General features: G+C 50.5%; 1 protein-coding gene across 5 annotated transcripts in view; it reads right to left on the minus strand.

The window, feature by feature from the left end:
• TSC1 (tuberous sclerosis 1) overlaps window positions 838-15,299 on the minus strand; it is a 52,099-nt gene continuing 37,637 nt past the window's right edge. For 3 of the 5 annotated variants that reach the window (XM_018054691.1, XM_018054690.1, XM_018054693.1), the window contains 8 exons: window positions 15,114-15,157; window positions 14,365-14,531; window positions 13,194-13,376; window positions 12,223-12,333; window positions 11,286-11,408; window positions 6,774-6,961; window positions 6,527-6,688; window positions 838-6,170 (listed from right to left, as the gene is read on the minus strand). In XM_018054691.1, coding sequence (XP_017910180.1) covers window positions 5,657-6,170; window positions 6,527-6,688; window positions 6,774-6,961; window positions 11,286-11,408; window positions 12,223-12,333; window positions 13,194-13,376; window positions 14,365-14,531; window positions 15,114-15,157 — 1,492 coding nt within the window. In that variant the 3' untranslated portion in view covers window positions 838-5,656. 5 annotated transcript variants of the gene reach the window in all.

The raw sequence follows: 15,299 nt of genomic DNA on the forward strand, positions 1-15,299 counted from the left end.
CTGGGCAGGAGCCCCACGAGCGGAACTGCTGGCAAAGCTGCCCGTGTGCAGGGGACACACCTGCCCCACGTGGGGTCTGCTCCCTAGAGGCTCAAGGCCAGAGGCCCACAGCAGGCCAGCCCAGTAACTCTTTGCAGAGTTAGAGGCCTACTCAGACAAGAACATCTAAATTTTCCAGACAACACTTAAAAGTGCCACCTCAAAGTCTCGTCCCAAAGTAGCTGCTTCCTCCATTCTAATGGGCAGAGCACACCGATTTCCAGGGCAGCTGGGCAGAGGTGAGCCGTGGAAACCCGCACTACACACAGGGGTCTTCACCTCCGCTCCTTCCCTGGTGAGGCCAGGGTGCAGCCAACAACCTCTTAAAGGCAGTTTAGACCACCTTCCTCCAAATGCCTGATGGGGAGGGCAGGCCGTGGATGCGGGCGGCCCCTTCTCCTTGGCACACTCGCATGACACATTCAGCAAGGCTTGACAACTTCAGTGTCGTTTGGGCTCAACTGTAAGGACTGTATGCAACCCCGTGTGCCAGCCAACCCCTAGGCAGGCAGGCACATACCAAGGCCGGTATGCTAGAGATGACTGCAGTCACCCCTCCTATACCACCAGCACACACTCTGGGGAGAGGGCACGAATCTGAGACAGACACAGGTAGAATCTGCAGCTCTGCCAGAACAAAAGGTCTTTCTTGCAGGGACTAAAGTCTGATTCCACCTGTCAGCATCCTTCCAGCACCTGGGGTAAATAACCAAGCAGTCCAGACCCAGAGCCAGTTCCCACTCAGCCTAGAAACCCCTCAGAGGCCGACATGAGCCACTTCATGTCAACACAGCAGAGTAGTGCAAAACAATAAATTTTTATTTGTTCACAGTTAAACACAAGCAACTGCCTTGACATTTTTGAACATTCTGAGAAGGACGGCAAACCCTTTTGATTCAGATTCCCATTCACTACGATTGTACCATTTTTCTCTTGCAGTTCACGTGTTGGCATCTGATGTGGACTGTTTGACATGCTCTTAAGATCGAGATGGGAAGGTGTAAACCTTTTGACAAAAGATGACTTTCTTAAATTTAGCTAAAAGCAGTCAGCCAAAAAAAAAAATCTGTTTTTCACTGATGGGACCCCCTTTAAACTGCAAGGTAGCCACGTGTGGTTGATCCATGATTGAGTTACAAAACTAGATTATGTCTTAGCAAAATCTGTTCCTCCGTAATATATTTATGGTCCATAGAAGTCTTCTGAAAAGTGACCACTGATTTTTCCTAGTGCAAAATGCCTGGCTGCCTCTTCGATAAGCCAAAGTCTGTGCTGCTGAGAACAGCGCCGTACCCTCCTGTACAAACACTGTATGGAGGTGGGGAAACGGGGAGGAGTTGGTCTGGGAAGGTGGGGTGGGGTTTCCTCTAAAAGATCTATTCCAAGTTCAACTAGTCTACTTATCCCCGAGGATGGACAGTTTGGTGGCACTGGGATGGGAAGGGGAAGAGAAAGCTCCTCTGCCTTCGTGAACTCGTTTCAAGGCCAAAAGCCATCGTGGGCACAGACGCTCAACTATCCCCCGCAGGCTCCCCTCGCAGCTGCTACAGCCATTCATTCTCCTCTCAGGTCGGCGCATACAGACTGCAAGACAGCATGGAGAAGACGGAAAGGCGCCCCCCCAACACACACCTCTGGGGAACGTCAGTCACAGACAGGGAGACGAGCCGTGTGGCGGCGGGGGTAAAGCAGCAGCTCAGGGACCAGGCTAGAGAACAGCTTAATCAAGTGCCACCAAGTCCTCTGCTGCTGCCTGGGGGAGGGGGAGTGGGCGGGGGCACGTGTCAGAGAACTCTGGACGTAAACAGATACACACACACCTTCCCACGCTCACTGCTGGTCAGTTTTAAAGCACGCACCTCCAACAGGGTGATTTCCCATAGTGAGACGTGCTGATTCAGGTCATTTCACATGAGACACACACTTCTGGGTGGGCTCCCAGGGGCCACTCTGAGGACAGGGCTGGCCTCTCGGAGAATATCCGCACAAGGCAGGCCACGGCCCACAGCAGCCCCGGACTGTTTTCAAATCCCTCCTTAGACCCATCCACACTTTCTACCACATCTTATTGCTTTTGGTCAGAAACCCGCATCTTCGTGCAGCATTTCTTTTCACTTGTTCTTCGGTTCTTTCTTTCCGGCCTCAAGCAGCATATGCTAGTATTTGGTGAGGGTTCACACTGGCCAGTCATGGCACTCCTGTCATTTCTCTACACAGAAACACTCAGTTTTAACTAACTGTGAGTGTGAACCTCTGTGGTCTCCTGACACCCTCTCTCATCCTCACGATCATTTATCCTCTTCTGCAAAACTACTAAGAGTCTTATCTTTCTCAACCAAAACACTGGAAACTACACGGCACGTGCTGCCTTAAATAGGGATGGCCCAACTCTGGACTTCTGTTCTCCCCTGTCCTGGTTTTGCCCTGCGGGGGTGCAAACCTCTGCAGCTGTCAGTGGCTTCTGGGACCTCTTTTAACAGTTTTATCTTTCAAGAATAAGAGTTTGGACTATCTCCCTCGAAATACAGTACACATATTCTGGCTCACAAAGTAGCTTATCTGTCATTTCTCTCCACTCACAGAGCCTAGGAAGAACCTTCAGCAGCAGCAGCATATTCCCAAAGGTTAGGCAGTTTTCGCTCCTGCAAAACTGCTGACAAACCTAGGGAGGTCACATCTACCTACCCGCCTCATGTGGAGAGTCCCTGCGCTCATCTCCAAGGAAACTTCTGTCCCAAGAAATGATCTCTATCTCCTAACCTGGGATTTCAGTTACTTTTCTGGTATTTCTTCCAACTCCACAGTAACATCTCACAGACTTGTAGCAGAATCTTGCCACAAGGGTTTTTTTTTTTTTTTAATTCATGAAAGTTCTGTCTGATAGAGATCCATGTGCTTCTATACCGGGGATAGGTTCAGGAGCTCATTTTCTCTAGAGACCATGCTATCACCTTCCTCCCTCTTCCCACTCCCCCCGCCCCAAACACCCACACATCACCCCCTCCCGTGATTCTGTAGTGCTCCCTTTTAAAACATTTCATGCTCCCAAGAAGCAGACCTCAGTCATCCCAGGGTCTGTGCTGACCCTGGTTAGCGTCAGGTGGACATCAGGTTACGGACACTGGCCAAATAACTCAGGCAGGTAGGCCTGCTCCGGGTGACTCTGGTGGAGATTAACCCTAACGCCTGTGAACACCACACTGCTTCATCAGTCTCGGGACAGGCTCAACCTGGCAGCGTCAGTTCCCCAGCCTTTGCCCTGGTGGTCCCTGGACCTAAATTCTCTCTTGGGAGTTCCACTACCACTGTCCCCTTTCCATCCTTACAAACACACACTCACTGGCAGCCTAATCGACCAACCCGCTGACTCTCAGCAGGTCTATGATTTTGAAAATCAAACTTTATTGTCATCTCAAGTCCTTTGGAAGATGAAAGCCTACATTTTCAGGCTGGGTAACTTCCTCATGATCCCAGGCCTCCGTCCCCAACCTTGGCTGCATACAACCCACGGCCTCCAAGAGCCCAGAGGAAGTCAAGTACAGCTGCTCAGGGTCAGCCGTTCTTGGAAAGTTGAGCACACGGATGCCCCGGCTGGAGGTGTGTACCAAGGGCCCTCCTGTCTGGGTCCCAGTCCACTGCACCACACAGCTTTCTCCTTCCCTGTATTTTTATAATCTGCCCACTAAAAAACATTTTTTTTCTTTTCTTTACACTGGCCTCCTTGCTTTTGCCAGTGAGGATAAAGGCTGTAAGTGCCTGGTATCTTTGTTCTGTGGCAGGGATCTCCTGGGCCTGGGGAGAGGATTAACATTTAGAACCACGTTTAGCAGTTAATCTTGTAACATTTTTTTCTTTCCTGAATTTGTTCATGCCTTTCTTTCCTAAATAAATTGGGACTAGGAAACCAGCATGCGTGCATTCCTAAGCTCTCCTCTGCAAACAGCTGAGTTAGATGTGCGGCACTGTTAGCACTCCAGTCGGCATCCTGCAGCCACCTCGGAGCCGGCTGGGCCAGGCTGAGCGCGCTTGGGCACCCCTCCCTCAGGCTGGGGTCGGTCAGTCAGTCACACCCGAACACTCCGTCCCAAGGAGGGCTGCTGCCTGCACAGCCACAGGGACAAGGAGACTGACTCTCCAGCTCCCTTTGGTTAGGATGCTAAGAACTCTCTCCACGCTTTAAAAAAAGAGACCATCACCCTCATGTGCCAGAAGCGTCCACACGCACTGAAGTTCCGTACCATTACAGCGTGCTGTTTCCCTCTTCATGGATGAACCCTTCTACACTTTGAACTGAAAGAGAGACACGCCAAGGTCGTTGGCTCTTTACTACCAGCCTCTCCCTGCCCAGGCCTCAGCTGGAAACCCAGGCAACAATCCTTATTAGGCTTCTAGCGTTTATTTCAGGAGCAATTGCTGGGTTCGGCTTCTCTGTCAGCCCCCGTATTCTGACTGCTATCACCTCTCTTGAGCGCATGCACCCAGGCCCTGTGGGTCCAGGACATCAGCCTTTGTCAACCCTCTCCAGGACTCTGTCTTAATGCTCTGCCATGACCAACTCACGCCGGGGGTGGGGGAGCAGCACCCAGCTCCCTGCAGGGTCAGCCCCTGAAGGCAGAACTGGAGTGAAAAGCTGATACCTGTAGAATCTCCACAGCCTGAGGAATGACGGTCAGAAACTCGGGAGAAGCTCTTTGGACCTTCAGAGGCTTCCTGCGGCAGGAGGCCAGCAGCACTCCACCTGCAGGGGGTGTCCACACACACAGCACCTTCCTGCTCAGGGCGCTGCTTAAGTCACTGGCCTCTCTCATGCAGGGCCCAGGCCTGACCGCCCCCACCCCAGCCTGCGCACAGAACAGTACCAGCTTTCAAGCAAACGCCACGTAAACAAGAGGTAGTGGGGCAGGGGGACAGAGCGTGCCACTCGGGGAGCACAGTCTCCACAGGGCCAGCTCCAGACTGTTCCAACAACAGACCTTTGTTCACACAGAACTCTCTAGGAAGCTTATCAGAACCGCCAAAAGAACTTGAGAGAATGAACCATTGTTTTTTGAGCTCTGTGGCTTTAGATGCTGGACTTTAAAACCAAAAGCAGTGACAACATCTCATAAAAGCTCTCATGTCAAGATGCTCAGCTTTGCACGCCACGTCCTCCTGGAAAGGGACAGGACTGGACTTACCTGCGACGCCACCAGTGACCTAGGCTCACAGGGAGCCTGCCCAGTGAACTGAACTTCAGGAAAGGTGTGGGTGGTGTGTCAGACTCCAGGGTTCAATTTGGCCTCATATTGCACAGGTTCAAAGGACGCAACCATTTGGGGGTGGGGCGGGAAAGGAAGGAAATAAAGCTAGTGAGGAACGCACCCTGGCCCTCGGGCTGGTACACACTGCCAGGTAAATGGAAGAGAGGGTTTGGGGTGGCCGATGGGAAAGTGAAGAGGCACTGCAATGCCAGATCCGAAAACCGTTCTGCATTCAGTCAACTGTCAAAGGACCCCCATCCCATTTCCTCTGCGGGAGCTCGCCCCTCAAGCCCTGGAAACAGGAAAGCTCTGAATCGGGCACTCACACCTCCTGTCTAGGCCAGCGACACACGAGTTAACACTGACGGCCAGCATCCCTAGCTGTGCTCAAGCTGGGCCTCGTTGTAGTCCATGATGCAGAGCTGGCCCACGCTGTCCGGCTTTGGGGCAGGCGGCAGTGGGCCATCGAGGGCCGAGGGGGGCCTGGCTTCCACACCCGAGTCTTTGCCCAGCTCTGTCTTTAGGGTCTCGGAAAGGCTGCCGACAGTCAGGCCGTCCTCGTCGCACTGGCTCTCACTCTTGTTACGAAACAGCTCTCGCGCCTTCATGCCCAGGAAGCTCTCTGAACTGGGAAGCGAGCCCACCGTCGTGGGAGTGCCGGAAGTGGGCTCACCGACCACCGTCTCCCATCGACTGCTGAACGGGCCTGACCTGGGGTTGGGGGGCTTCTCCGGGGTGGAGAGCTCGCTGCTGCTGCTGCCGCCACCTCTGCCACCGCCACTGCCCCGGGCACCGCCGGGCCTGGGGGGCTTGGTCTCACCATTATGGCCGGGGGCCTCTTCGTTGTGCCCTGTCACCGAATCCGAGCAGCCGTCCTGACAGTAGTCAAGCCTGTAAGAAATCCGAGGGGGAGGAAGGGGGTTGGTGGCTGTGGTGTCCAACCACTCCAACCCCACCGGGGAGGCGCGGGGTTAGTGACACGCGCTCACGCCGATGGGGAACTCCACTGGCCTGCTCTGTGTCCTAGAACAGGGCACACACGCGCGAGAGCGCATGAACATCAGATGGCGATCTTAAACAGAAATGCTCCCTGGGACCATTACTGAGCAACCCGGGGCCCAGGAAAAGGAGCAGAGAGGACAGCTGGGCCCTCAGGGACGCAGCTCAGAGCTCGTGAGGCTGGAGCCTGCTCTGTCGGTCTGCGCAGCCTCCCAACAAGGCCATGGCTGCCGACTCGCAATTCCTACCTTTCTTCTGCTGCTTCAGCTGCTTCTGGTTTTTGCTCTTCAAGTTTTTTCAGGAGGCCATCCTTCTCCAACTTGCCGTATAAATCTAAGATCTTCAATTCAAACATCTGGGTGATCCTCTTTTGGGCCTCATACCTGCTCTCTGCAGCCTGTAGCTGTCCTCTGAAAGACAAGGACCCCGCCACCAGAGTGTAGGAGGTTCTACCCGATAAACGCATCGCAGCAGGAGCCTCCCCGCCGCAGTTACCTTGCCTGGAGCTTGACATCCTCTAGGTACTTTTTCTGTTCTAAAAGAAGGTGGTCTTTCTGAGCCAGATGAGATTCCAGTTCCAAAATCCGCTTCTGACAGGTATCAAGCCTCTGATTCTGCTGGAGGACGTGGCTTCTGTTTTTTTCTAGCTCTTTCCGATATGCAGCCTTCATCATTTCTACTTCCTTAAAAAAGAAAAAAAAAAGGAACTGGAGTTAGTACTTTTAGAAAATGAACACGCCATACCTACTTTGAAAAATCTACATAACAAGCACTGAGAACATCGGTATACTGCTAGTGGAAACAGAAACTGGTACAACTTTCTGGAAAGTAAGCTGGCAGTGAGTATTAACCAACCAATCCTTCCCTAAAATCTAACCCTGTGGAGATTATCTGAAACAGAAATAGACATTTTGGCACAAAAATAACCATCACAGGATATTTAGAAGAAAAAAAACTAGAAACACTGTGAAGTCTAACGTTAAGGAAACAGTTAAGTAAATTAAAATACATCTTCAACAAATTTTTTAAGTGATATATATCAGTAAAAGACTATGAAAGCCATGTGTATGGTACGGTCAACTATATAGATATATACATTCTGAAAACACGCCAATATCCAGTGATGATCTCAGGTGGTGGTACTGAGAAAGTCGATTCCTAGGCAGATTAGTAAGAAGTCCGGGGTCCCTGAGGAGAAGAAAGTGGTCTGGAATTCTCGAGGAGGAGGAAAGGACAAACTTTTTTCCCTCTATACTCCTTAGTCTTAGTCACATAAATGTTTTTTCTTTAGGCCTCAAACTGATGATTACACAACAAACAACTCAGTTTAAACTCTGTACTAGGCATTAAATAACACCGTATGCTGCTGAGATAGTTTCTCCTTCCTGAAAACCTTCTGACTAATCCTGGTCTTTTAGAATGTCCATTATGGGAGTGGGTCTGGTAGGATCTCTCTGTTAAGCTCTAATCCTGTTATTCTAAAATGTAAATTGTGGGAGTGGGTCTGGCAAGATGTTTATAACCTTGAGGCATTCTTTTGATTTATCGTAGAATCGATTTAAAATGTATAAAACTTGCTTGTTAACACTAGCAAGAAGGGCACTCTCTGTCCCCCTTCTGATGTCTATGTCAGAGGCTTTCTCTGGCCCTTTTCTTACTTTAATATAACTCTGCCACACGAAAGCAAGCCTGGTCCCTGGTCCCGAAGCTAAATCTTCTCCAGAGATCACGACTCCGACACTGTTCACCATAAGCTATCAGTATGCTGTGGGCTGTTTCATCCTGCTCCCCGCTCTTTTCTAACACCGGCTGAGATCAAGCCAGCGACGCAAGGTGACCGAGCAGATTTGCTCGGGCAAGGCTGCATCTGCAGACCTGACACACACATGAGGCCTGTCAATCATGCCAGGAAGACAGCCTGCCTGCTGGCTGACGGCAACAGCAAGTGTACACAGGCACTCGGAAAAAGAGGCGGAAAGGACACTTTTCTAACAAGCATGTGCTGCATTTGTGTGGTGTGTGTTTTTTTTAAATTGTGGTAAGATAAGCTTAACATGAAATTTACATTTTTTTTTTTAAAGAAGATAGTAAACCACAAGGGGCAAGGAGATGAGTAGCCCTGAAGGCACTTTTTCCATGAAGATGACTAGCAAGCTTAATGCCTCCTCGCCCAGAAGAGGATGGAGTTAAGCTCAGGACTGGGACTGGATAATGTGGTCATTCCAGTTATGGTAGATGGCTCCAGACTTCAGCACAGGGTAGTGAACAAACTTGCTCAGCAGTAAAGAACCTGCTTGCCAACGCAGGAGACGGAGGTTTGATCCCTCAGTGGGTGGGGAAGATTCCCCTGGAGAAGGAAATGGCAACCCATTCCAGTATTCTTGCCTGGGAAATCTCATGGACAGAGAAGCCTGACAGGCTACAGTCCATGGGGTTGCTCAGTCATCTCTGACTCTTTGCGACCCCATGGACTGCACCACGCCAGGCCTCCCTGTCCATCACCAACTTCCAGAGTTTACCCAAACTCATGGCCATCCAACCACCTCATCTTCTGTCATCCCCTTCTCTTCCTGCCTCAATCTTTCCCAGCATCAAGGTCTTTTCCAATGAGTCAGTTCTTCGCATCAGGTGACCAAGTACTGGAACTTCAGCATCAGCATCAGTCCTACCAACGAATATTCAGGACTGATTTCCTTTAGGATGGACAGGTTGGATCGCCTTGCTATCTGAGGGACTCTCAAGAGTCTTCTCCAACACCGCAGTTCAAAAGCATCAATTCTTCATCCCTCAGCTTTATGGTCCAACTCTCACGTCCATACATAAGTACTGGAAAAACCATAGCTTTGACTAGACAGACCTTTGTCAGCAAAGTAATGTCTCTGCTTTTTAATATGCTGTCTACGTCTGTCACAGCTTTTCTTTCAGGGAGCAAGTGTCTTTTAATTTCACGGCTGCAGTCACCATCTGCACTGATTTGGAGCACAAGAAATAAAGTCTGTCACTGTTTTCCCATCTATTTGCCATGAAATGACGGGATGGGATGCGATGATCTTAGTTTTTTGAATGTAAGTTTTAAGCCAGCTTTTTCATTCTCCTCTTTCACTTTCATCAAGAGGCTCTTTAGTTCCTCTTCGCCTTCTGCCATAAGGGTGGAGTCATCTGCATATCTGAGGTTATTCACATTTCTCCCTGCAGTCTTGATTCCAGCTTGTGCTTCATCCAGTCCGCCACTTTGCCTGACATACTCTGCACATAAGTTAAATAAGCAGGGTGACAATATACAGCCTTGACGTACTCCTTTCTCAATTTGGAACTAGTCCGTTGTTCCATATCTGGTTCTAATTGTTGCTTCTTGACCTGCATATAGATTTCTCAGGAGGCGGGTAAGGTAGTCTGGTATTTCCATCTCTCTAAGAATTTTTCAGTTTGTTGTGATCCACACAGTCAAAGGCTTTATTTAGCGTAGTCAATGAAGCAGATGTCTTTTGGAATTCTCTTGCTTTTTCTATGATCCAACAGATGCTGGCAATTTGATCTCTGGTTCCTCTGCCTTCTCTAAACCCAGCTTGAACATCTAGAAGTTCTTGGTTCACATACTGTTGAAGCTGGCTTGGAGAATTTTGAGCATTACTGGACACAGAACATAATCTTGGCCAGTAAGAAGGGTGGGAGGTCTGGTGGGACAGGTTTCCTGGATGAGAGCCCTGCAGGCAGTGATGTTCTCCTCCTCCTCGGGACATCATGATATCTACCTGTGACAGTACTAACTGGGGCACACACCTTGCAACCAGGAGCACAGGTTGACAAGATAAGGTTGGGTGGTGCAAAAGAGCAGAAAGAACAGGGCTCCTTGATGCTGTCCCTCAACAACTGACCCTACCAACCTGGAACTCACCTGCTTCGGGACTGCTTGTCAAGCTAAATAATGACACTCTTTACAGTTAAGCCACTGAAGTCTTTTTTTTGTTACAAGTCAGTGTCACCATGCCCCTTTTATGAACTGAGGTCAGGGGGCCTGGTCGAGGTCCCAAGAGTTTAAGTGTTCCAATCAGAAAACAGCACCGCAGAGGCCAACCCAGCCACACTTCCCTCGGGAGATGTTAAGTGTATTTGAGTAGCTTTATGAGATGTCCTCTAGTTCCTCAGGCCTGTTTTCCCTTCTTTCTTCTTCCAAGGCCATTATACTTTCAGAATAGGTGAGACCTGGTTTCTAGAGACATTTCCACATTTAACATCCTTCTAAAGGGAATCTGAATCTGAGTTGAGAGAAGCTGAGAAGTAAAGAGTAACTCTTAAGGAAATTACATCTCTCTGGTTCTAAGACTACTCCCTTTATTTGGCCCAAAAAAAAAGTTGATAAAGCACAAGCCCAAGAAACCTCAGTAATGCCTATGCGTGATGGAGAAATTACTGACAGAAAGCATCTAAGCATTTACTCTTAAAATTCCATCCCAACTCACTCATTGATGTTACCCTAGGCTATCTATAAAGTGACGTAAAACTTCTGCCTCAACACCACTGGTGAGGCACTAATCAATGGGAGATCATCCTGATGCTGGCCTGGTTGCCAGCACTGAACCACCATCTGCTGAAATTAAATCCAGCATCACGAAGGAGAAAAAAATATGTATAGCAATATAAACCCACATCCCTGAGAGCTCTAAACAGGACTGGCTTCCCCAAGCTATTTCATTGTCTGTCTCTGTTTCAAGGGAGCGCGGCTAAGAGAAAGAACACAGTTTCATCACCTACTCTGTCCCCAGTACCATCAGGTGCTTTTACCTGTGCCTGACTTAATTTTGAAGTGGCCCACTAGGGGAAACAAGCTCATGTGACAGCTGAAAGGAGCCTGTGTTGCCAGGCCAAGGAGAGGTGGAAATAGCCCTAGGGCTGCCAAAACACTTTTTAGGAAACAGTTCATAAGGCCGTTCTCTAGCCTGTGCCACAGACACGCTGCCTGGGTCGTAAGAATATCCCAGGCAAGGTCTGGCTCCCGAACCCACATACCTTGGTGGTGTCTGAATGCTTGTTCTGCAGCTGTTCCAAATATAGCTCGTTGACTTCCCCAAGAACCAACAGTTGCCTGTTCAAGAACTCCATCTGCTGTTGGACCGACTCACTATTTGAGAGCTAACCGAAACACAGAAACAAGCAAAGTGAAAGAGCTGATGACACAAAGCCTGCAAAGGGGCAGGAAGCAGGGAAGCAGCTGGGAGCAGACTATTCAGGGCTGGGGCACTGTACACAGCACAGTGGCCAGTGGGGATGGAGGCGTCCAAGGGCAACACAAATGGACAGAAATGCACTTCAAAACTGTCCATCTGCAAAGGGGAAGAAGTGCAAATGCTCCATGTCAAAACTGGCCACCTACAGGACACCTGGAGGAGATGGATACGTATACAATCCCACAGCAGGGATGTTAGGCCCAGAGGAATAAAGTCTCAGGGGAAACCCACCAGTTCTTTTTCAACTTATTTTTATTTTTTGGCCACAATGCCCAGCATTCAGGATCTTAGCTCCCAGACCAGGGGTCGAACCTCTGCCCCTTGCAGTGGAAGCGCAGAGTCTTAACCATTGGACCGGAAGGGAAGTCCCCCTACTGGTTCTTGAGTAAGCAATTTATAGAGAGTGCAATGACTCCCAGAGAGGAAAAGATCATGGATCAAAAAGCTGAACGAACTCTTCACATTTACGTGAACAAATACTGAGGAGGAGTTCCTGGGGCTCAGGCTGGGCAGCTCCCTGCTGCAGGGCTGTCCACACACCGCCTGATATTTAGGGGTACCATACCTGCCTGCCCACTCCATGTCAGCAGCATCAAAGACATCAACCAAAAATGTCTCCAGACATTGCCCCACGTCCTCTGGGGGAGGGGACGTTGGGCACCCCTGACAGACACACCGGTATGGCACATGTCCTGCCTGGAAGAGGAAGTGGCTCTTACCTTCTGGGACACCTGGCTGAGCAGCAGCTCGGTGTGGCACACCTTGCTGTTGGCCTTCTTCAGTTCCACGCGCAGTTCTGAGATCATGTTCCTGCAGTCCTCCAGCTTCGTCTGCAGAGACACATGCCAGGAAGTTGCAACCAGAGCAGTGGCAGCTCGGGCCCCGGGGCACCCGGCCCTCAGCCCACAGTCCACAGAGAGCTGGGAAAGCCTCAGGCCTTGGCTGCTCTACTATTACTGGGCCATCACACTTAAAGCTAACTTCTTAGTTTTAAAAAAGGCAGTTACCACTAATTTCTGAGTTTCTGACTAATTAACAAAAGGGAAACAAAAACAAAAACAAACCACCTTAAGTCTGCAGTTCCCAAACTGTGCTCCAAAGAGCCCCAGGGCTACGCAGCAGGCTCACAGGGGCGCTGCTGGGCCAGTGGTAAATTTTGAGGGAGACACAGCGACATCTGTTGGCCATGATGTGAACTGCGAGCTGGAGGCAGCTCAGGGCTTGCGCGTCAGCAGTTGTGTGTGCTTTCAGGTGGCTGCTGTGATACACATCACCATGAGGAAAGCAATGTGAAACAGGAATGGAGGGCGTCAGTGTCTCATGATTCCAAGGTCTGAGACTCTCTGCAGCGCCCATAGGTACACTCAGCATTCGGAAATAGCTGTGGTTATTCAAAAATAAAATTGAAAACTGAAAAAAATGCATGTGTACTATTTCAATTTTTTTTCTCTCAAATTGCTAGAACCCAAAACCCAAATTATTTGGATCTACTTAATAAGCAGAACTGTCAGGTGTTTCTTTCAGCTGTGGAGTACCAGCACAAAGTTACTGAAATGCTAAAAGAACTGTGAACTCGGAAAGCCAGGGACCCTCTGCCCTTAGAGAGCACCAGACACGAAATCCAGCCGCCATGACTTCAGAGATGAGCCAGGACTTTCACGCCCTCTCTGGCCTCCTCTGCAGTCCATACCTGTAGCTCCTGGCTCTGGTTGTAGAACTCCTCCCGGTCGTGCTGAAGCTGTCTGATTTGGCTATGGAGCTGGGTGACCACCGTGTCTCGCTGCTCCTGAAGCTGATTGTACCTGGCTTGTTCTTTCTGCAGACTAATCTTCCATATCTGGATGTCTTTCTCTTGCAACTTCAACTGGTCTTTCTAGCAGATACCAAAGATGCCATCATTTTAGCTGCCTTCCAGCCTGGGCAGTGATGCTCAAGTTCAACACACACTGCAGACGTTTCACCTGAACAGTCACGAGCTACCCTGAGGCTGTAACCACAGACCCGGAACCTGCCAGCTCACTGCTGTCTAACTTGGCTTTTGGTCAAGGGTTTCCAAATTGCACATTAGCAAGTGGATCAGAAGTGGCTGAAAGAACTTTTCCCAGCCATCAGCCTGCTCCCAATACTTTCAGAAGTCCTAACCATCAGCACTGGACTTCTCAGGTGGCAGCAGTAGTGAAGAACCCACCTGCCAATGCAGGAGATGTGAGATGCAGGTTCGATCCCTGGGTCGGGAAGATCCCCTGGAGGAGGGCACGGCAACCCACTCCAGTATTCTAGCCTCGAGAATCCCATGGACAGAGGAGCCTGCTGGGCTACAGTCCCTGGGGTTGCAAGGAGTCGGACACGACTGAACTGACTCAGCACACAACCACCAGTGCTGACGTGAGCACTGGTACCGGCCAAGGTCACTCAAGTGACAGACACTGGATTCCCACCCTGCCCTGCACTGGGCAGGTGCTCTCTGCATCCCCAGTTGAGGAGGAGATGCTGCTATCACTACTCTCATTTTACGTAACGGGTGACAGGGGCCTCCAGAGGCTCCATTACTTTCCTAAGGTAACAGGGCCGCGGAGCCAAATCATGTCCAGCTCTGACTGGCTTCACCACCCCCCCACGAGTTTTTGTCACGAGAGTTGTGTCCTGAGAGCTGGTTTTACATCTGGAGAAACAAAATCACCTTTCTTCTCTGCTATCATCACCGCCGATGACAGACCAACAAACACCAAAAATCACTTGTCCCCACAGGTGTCAAGAATGCGGCCCTTCACAGGCTGACCCACCCAGAAGCTGGTGGGCGGGGCCAGACGGAGAGCCCGCCTCCCGCCCCGCCCCGCCCCGCCCCGCCCCGCGGGACTCACCATGGCAGCATTCTGCTCCTCCAGAGCCGCGGCCCGGATCACCTTGCGCAGGAGCCGCCTGTTGCGCAGCGCGTGCTGCTGCCGCTTGAAACGCTCGTAGAGTAACTGGTTGTGCAGTAAAAGCAACTGGTTACGGAGGGTGCGGATCTCATCTGAGGGAGGAGAGCCTGATTTTAAAGCAGAGGGAGGATGGCAGAGATGCCTTTTACATGTTGTTCAACCGAGGCCCCGCCCAGAGCTTAACGCAATTCTTGAAGGAAGAAGTCATTCGCTTTGCCAATAACCACTTGGCTCCTAGTCAGTCACTGGGGGCTGGGGTGGGGGTGGGGGGGCAGTGCTTGCTACCTATCTCCCTTTTAAAGGAACACAGAGGGAGGGGCATGAGGCAGGATGGCTGAGAGCCCTGTGTATCTCCCCACCTATGGAATATGATTATACGTGTGTCTACTCAAGACTCCTTTCCATGCTTCACGGGTACCTTCCTACTACCCCTCACTTTACCTGGATCTTTTCTAGGGAGAAGCCTGGCGGGAGGGCTGCCTTCCTGCACTTCTGCTCTCAAGCACTGGGCTCCTTGCCACTTTTCAAAAATAGGAAATGCTGACTTTGCAACATGTGAGCTACCATGTAGCCAAGCAGATAACCCAGCTGGAGCGGACAGGAAGGGGCACCCTCCTTCAAGGACAGAAAGGGCCACCAGCAGGCAGGATCCCTGCTGGCTGGATTTGGAGCTGAAGTAACAACTTTACCTCCGAAGTGGGTCCAGTCCACAGACTTGCTGGGTAAAGACAACCTAGGAAGAAAGTTGTCGAGTAACAAAGTTACCGATCTCAGCTGGAAAAACTAGGCAGATCACGTCTCTGTGATTACAAGCCAGAGGCGTGAGACAGTTTCAAACTTGAAGTCCCCCGGGGACAGAGGGGGTCAGAGCCCCC

Source organism: Capra hircus, chromosome 11 (assembly GCF_001704415.2).
Source record: "Capra hircus breed San Clemente chromosome 11, ASM170441v1, whole genome shotgun sequence".
In the NCBI taxonomy this organism is placed as follows: Eukaryota; Metazoa; Chordata; class Mammalia; order Artiodactyla; family Bovidae; genus Capra; species Capra hircus.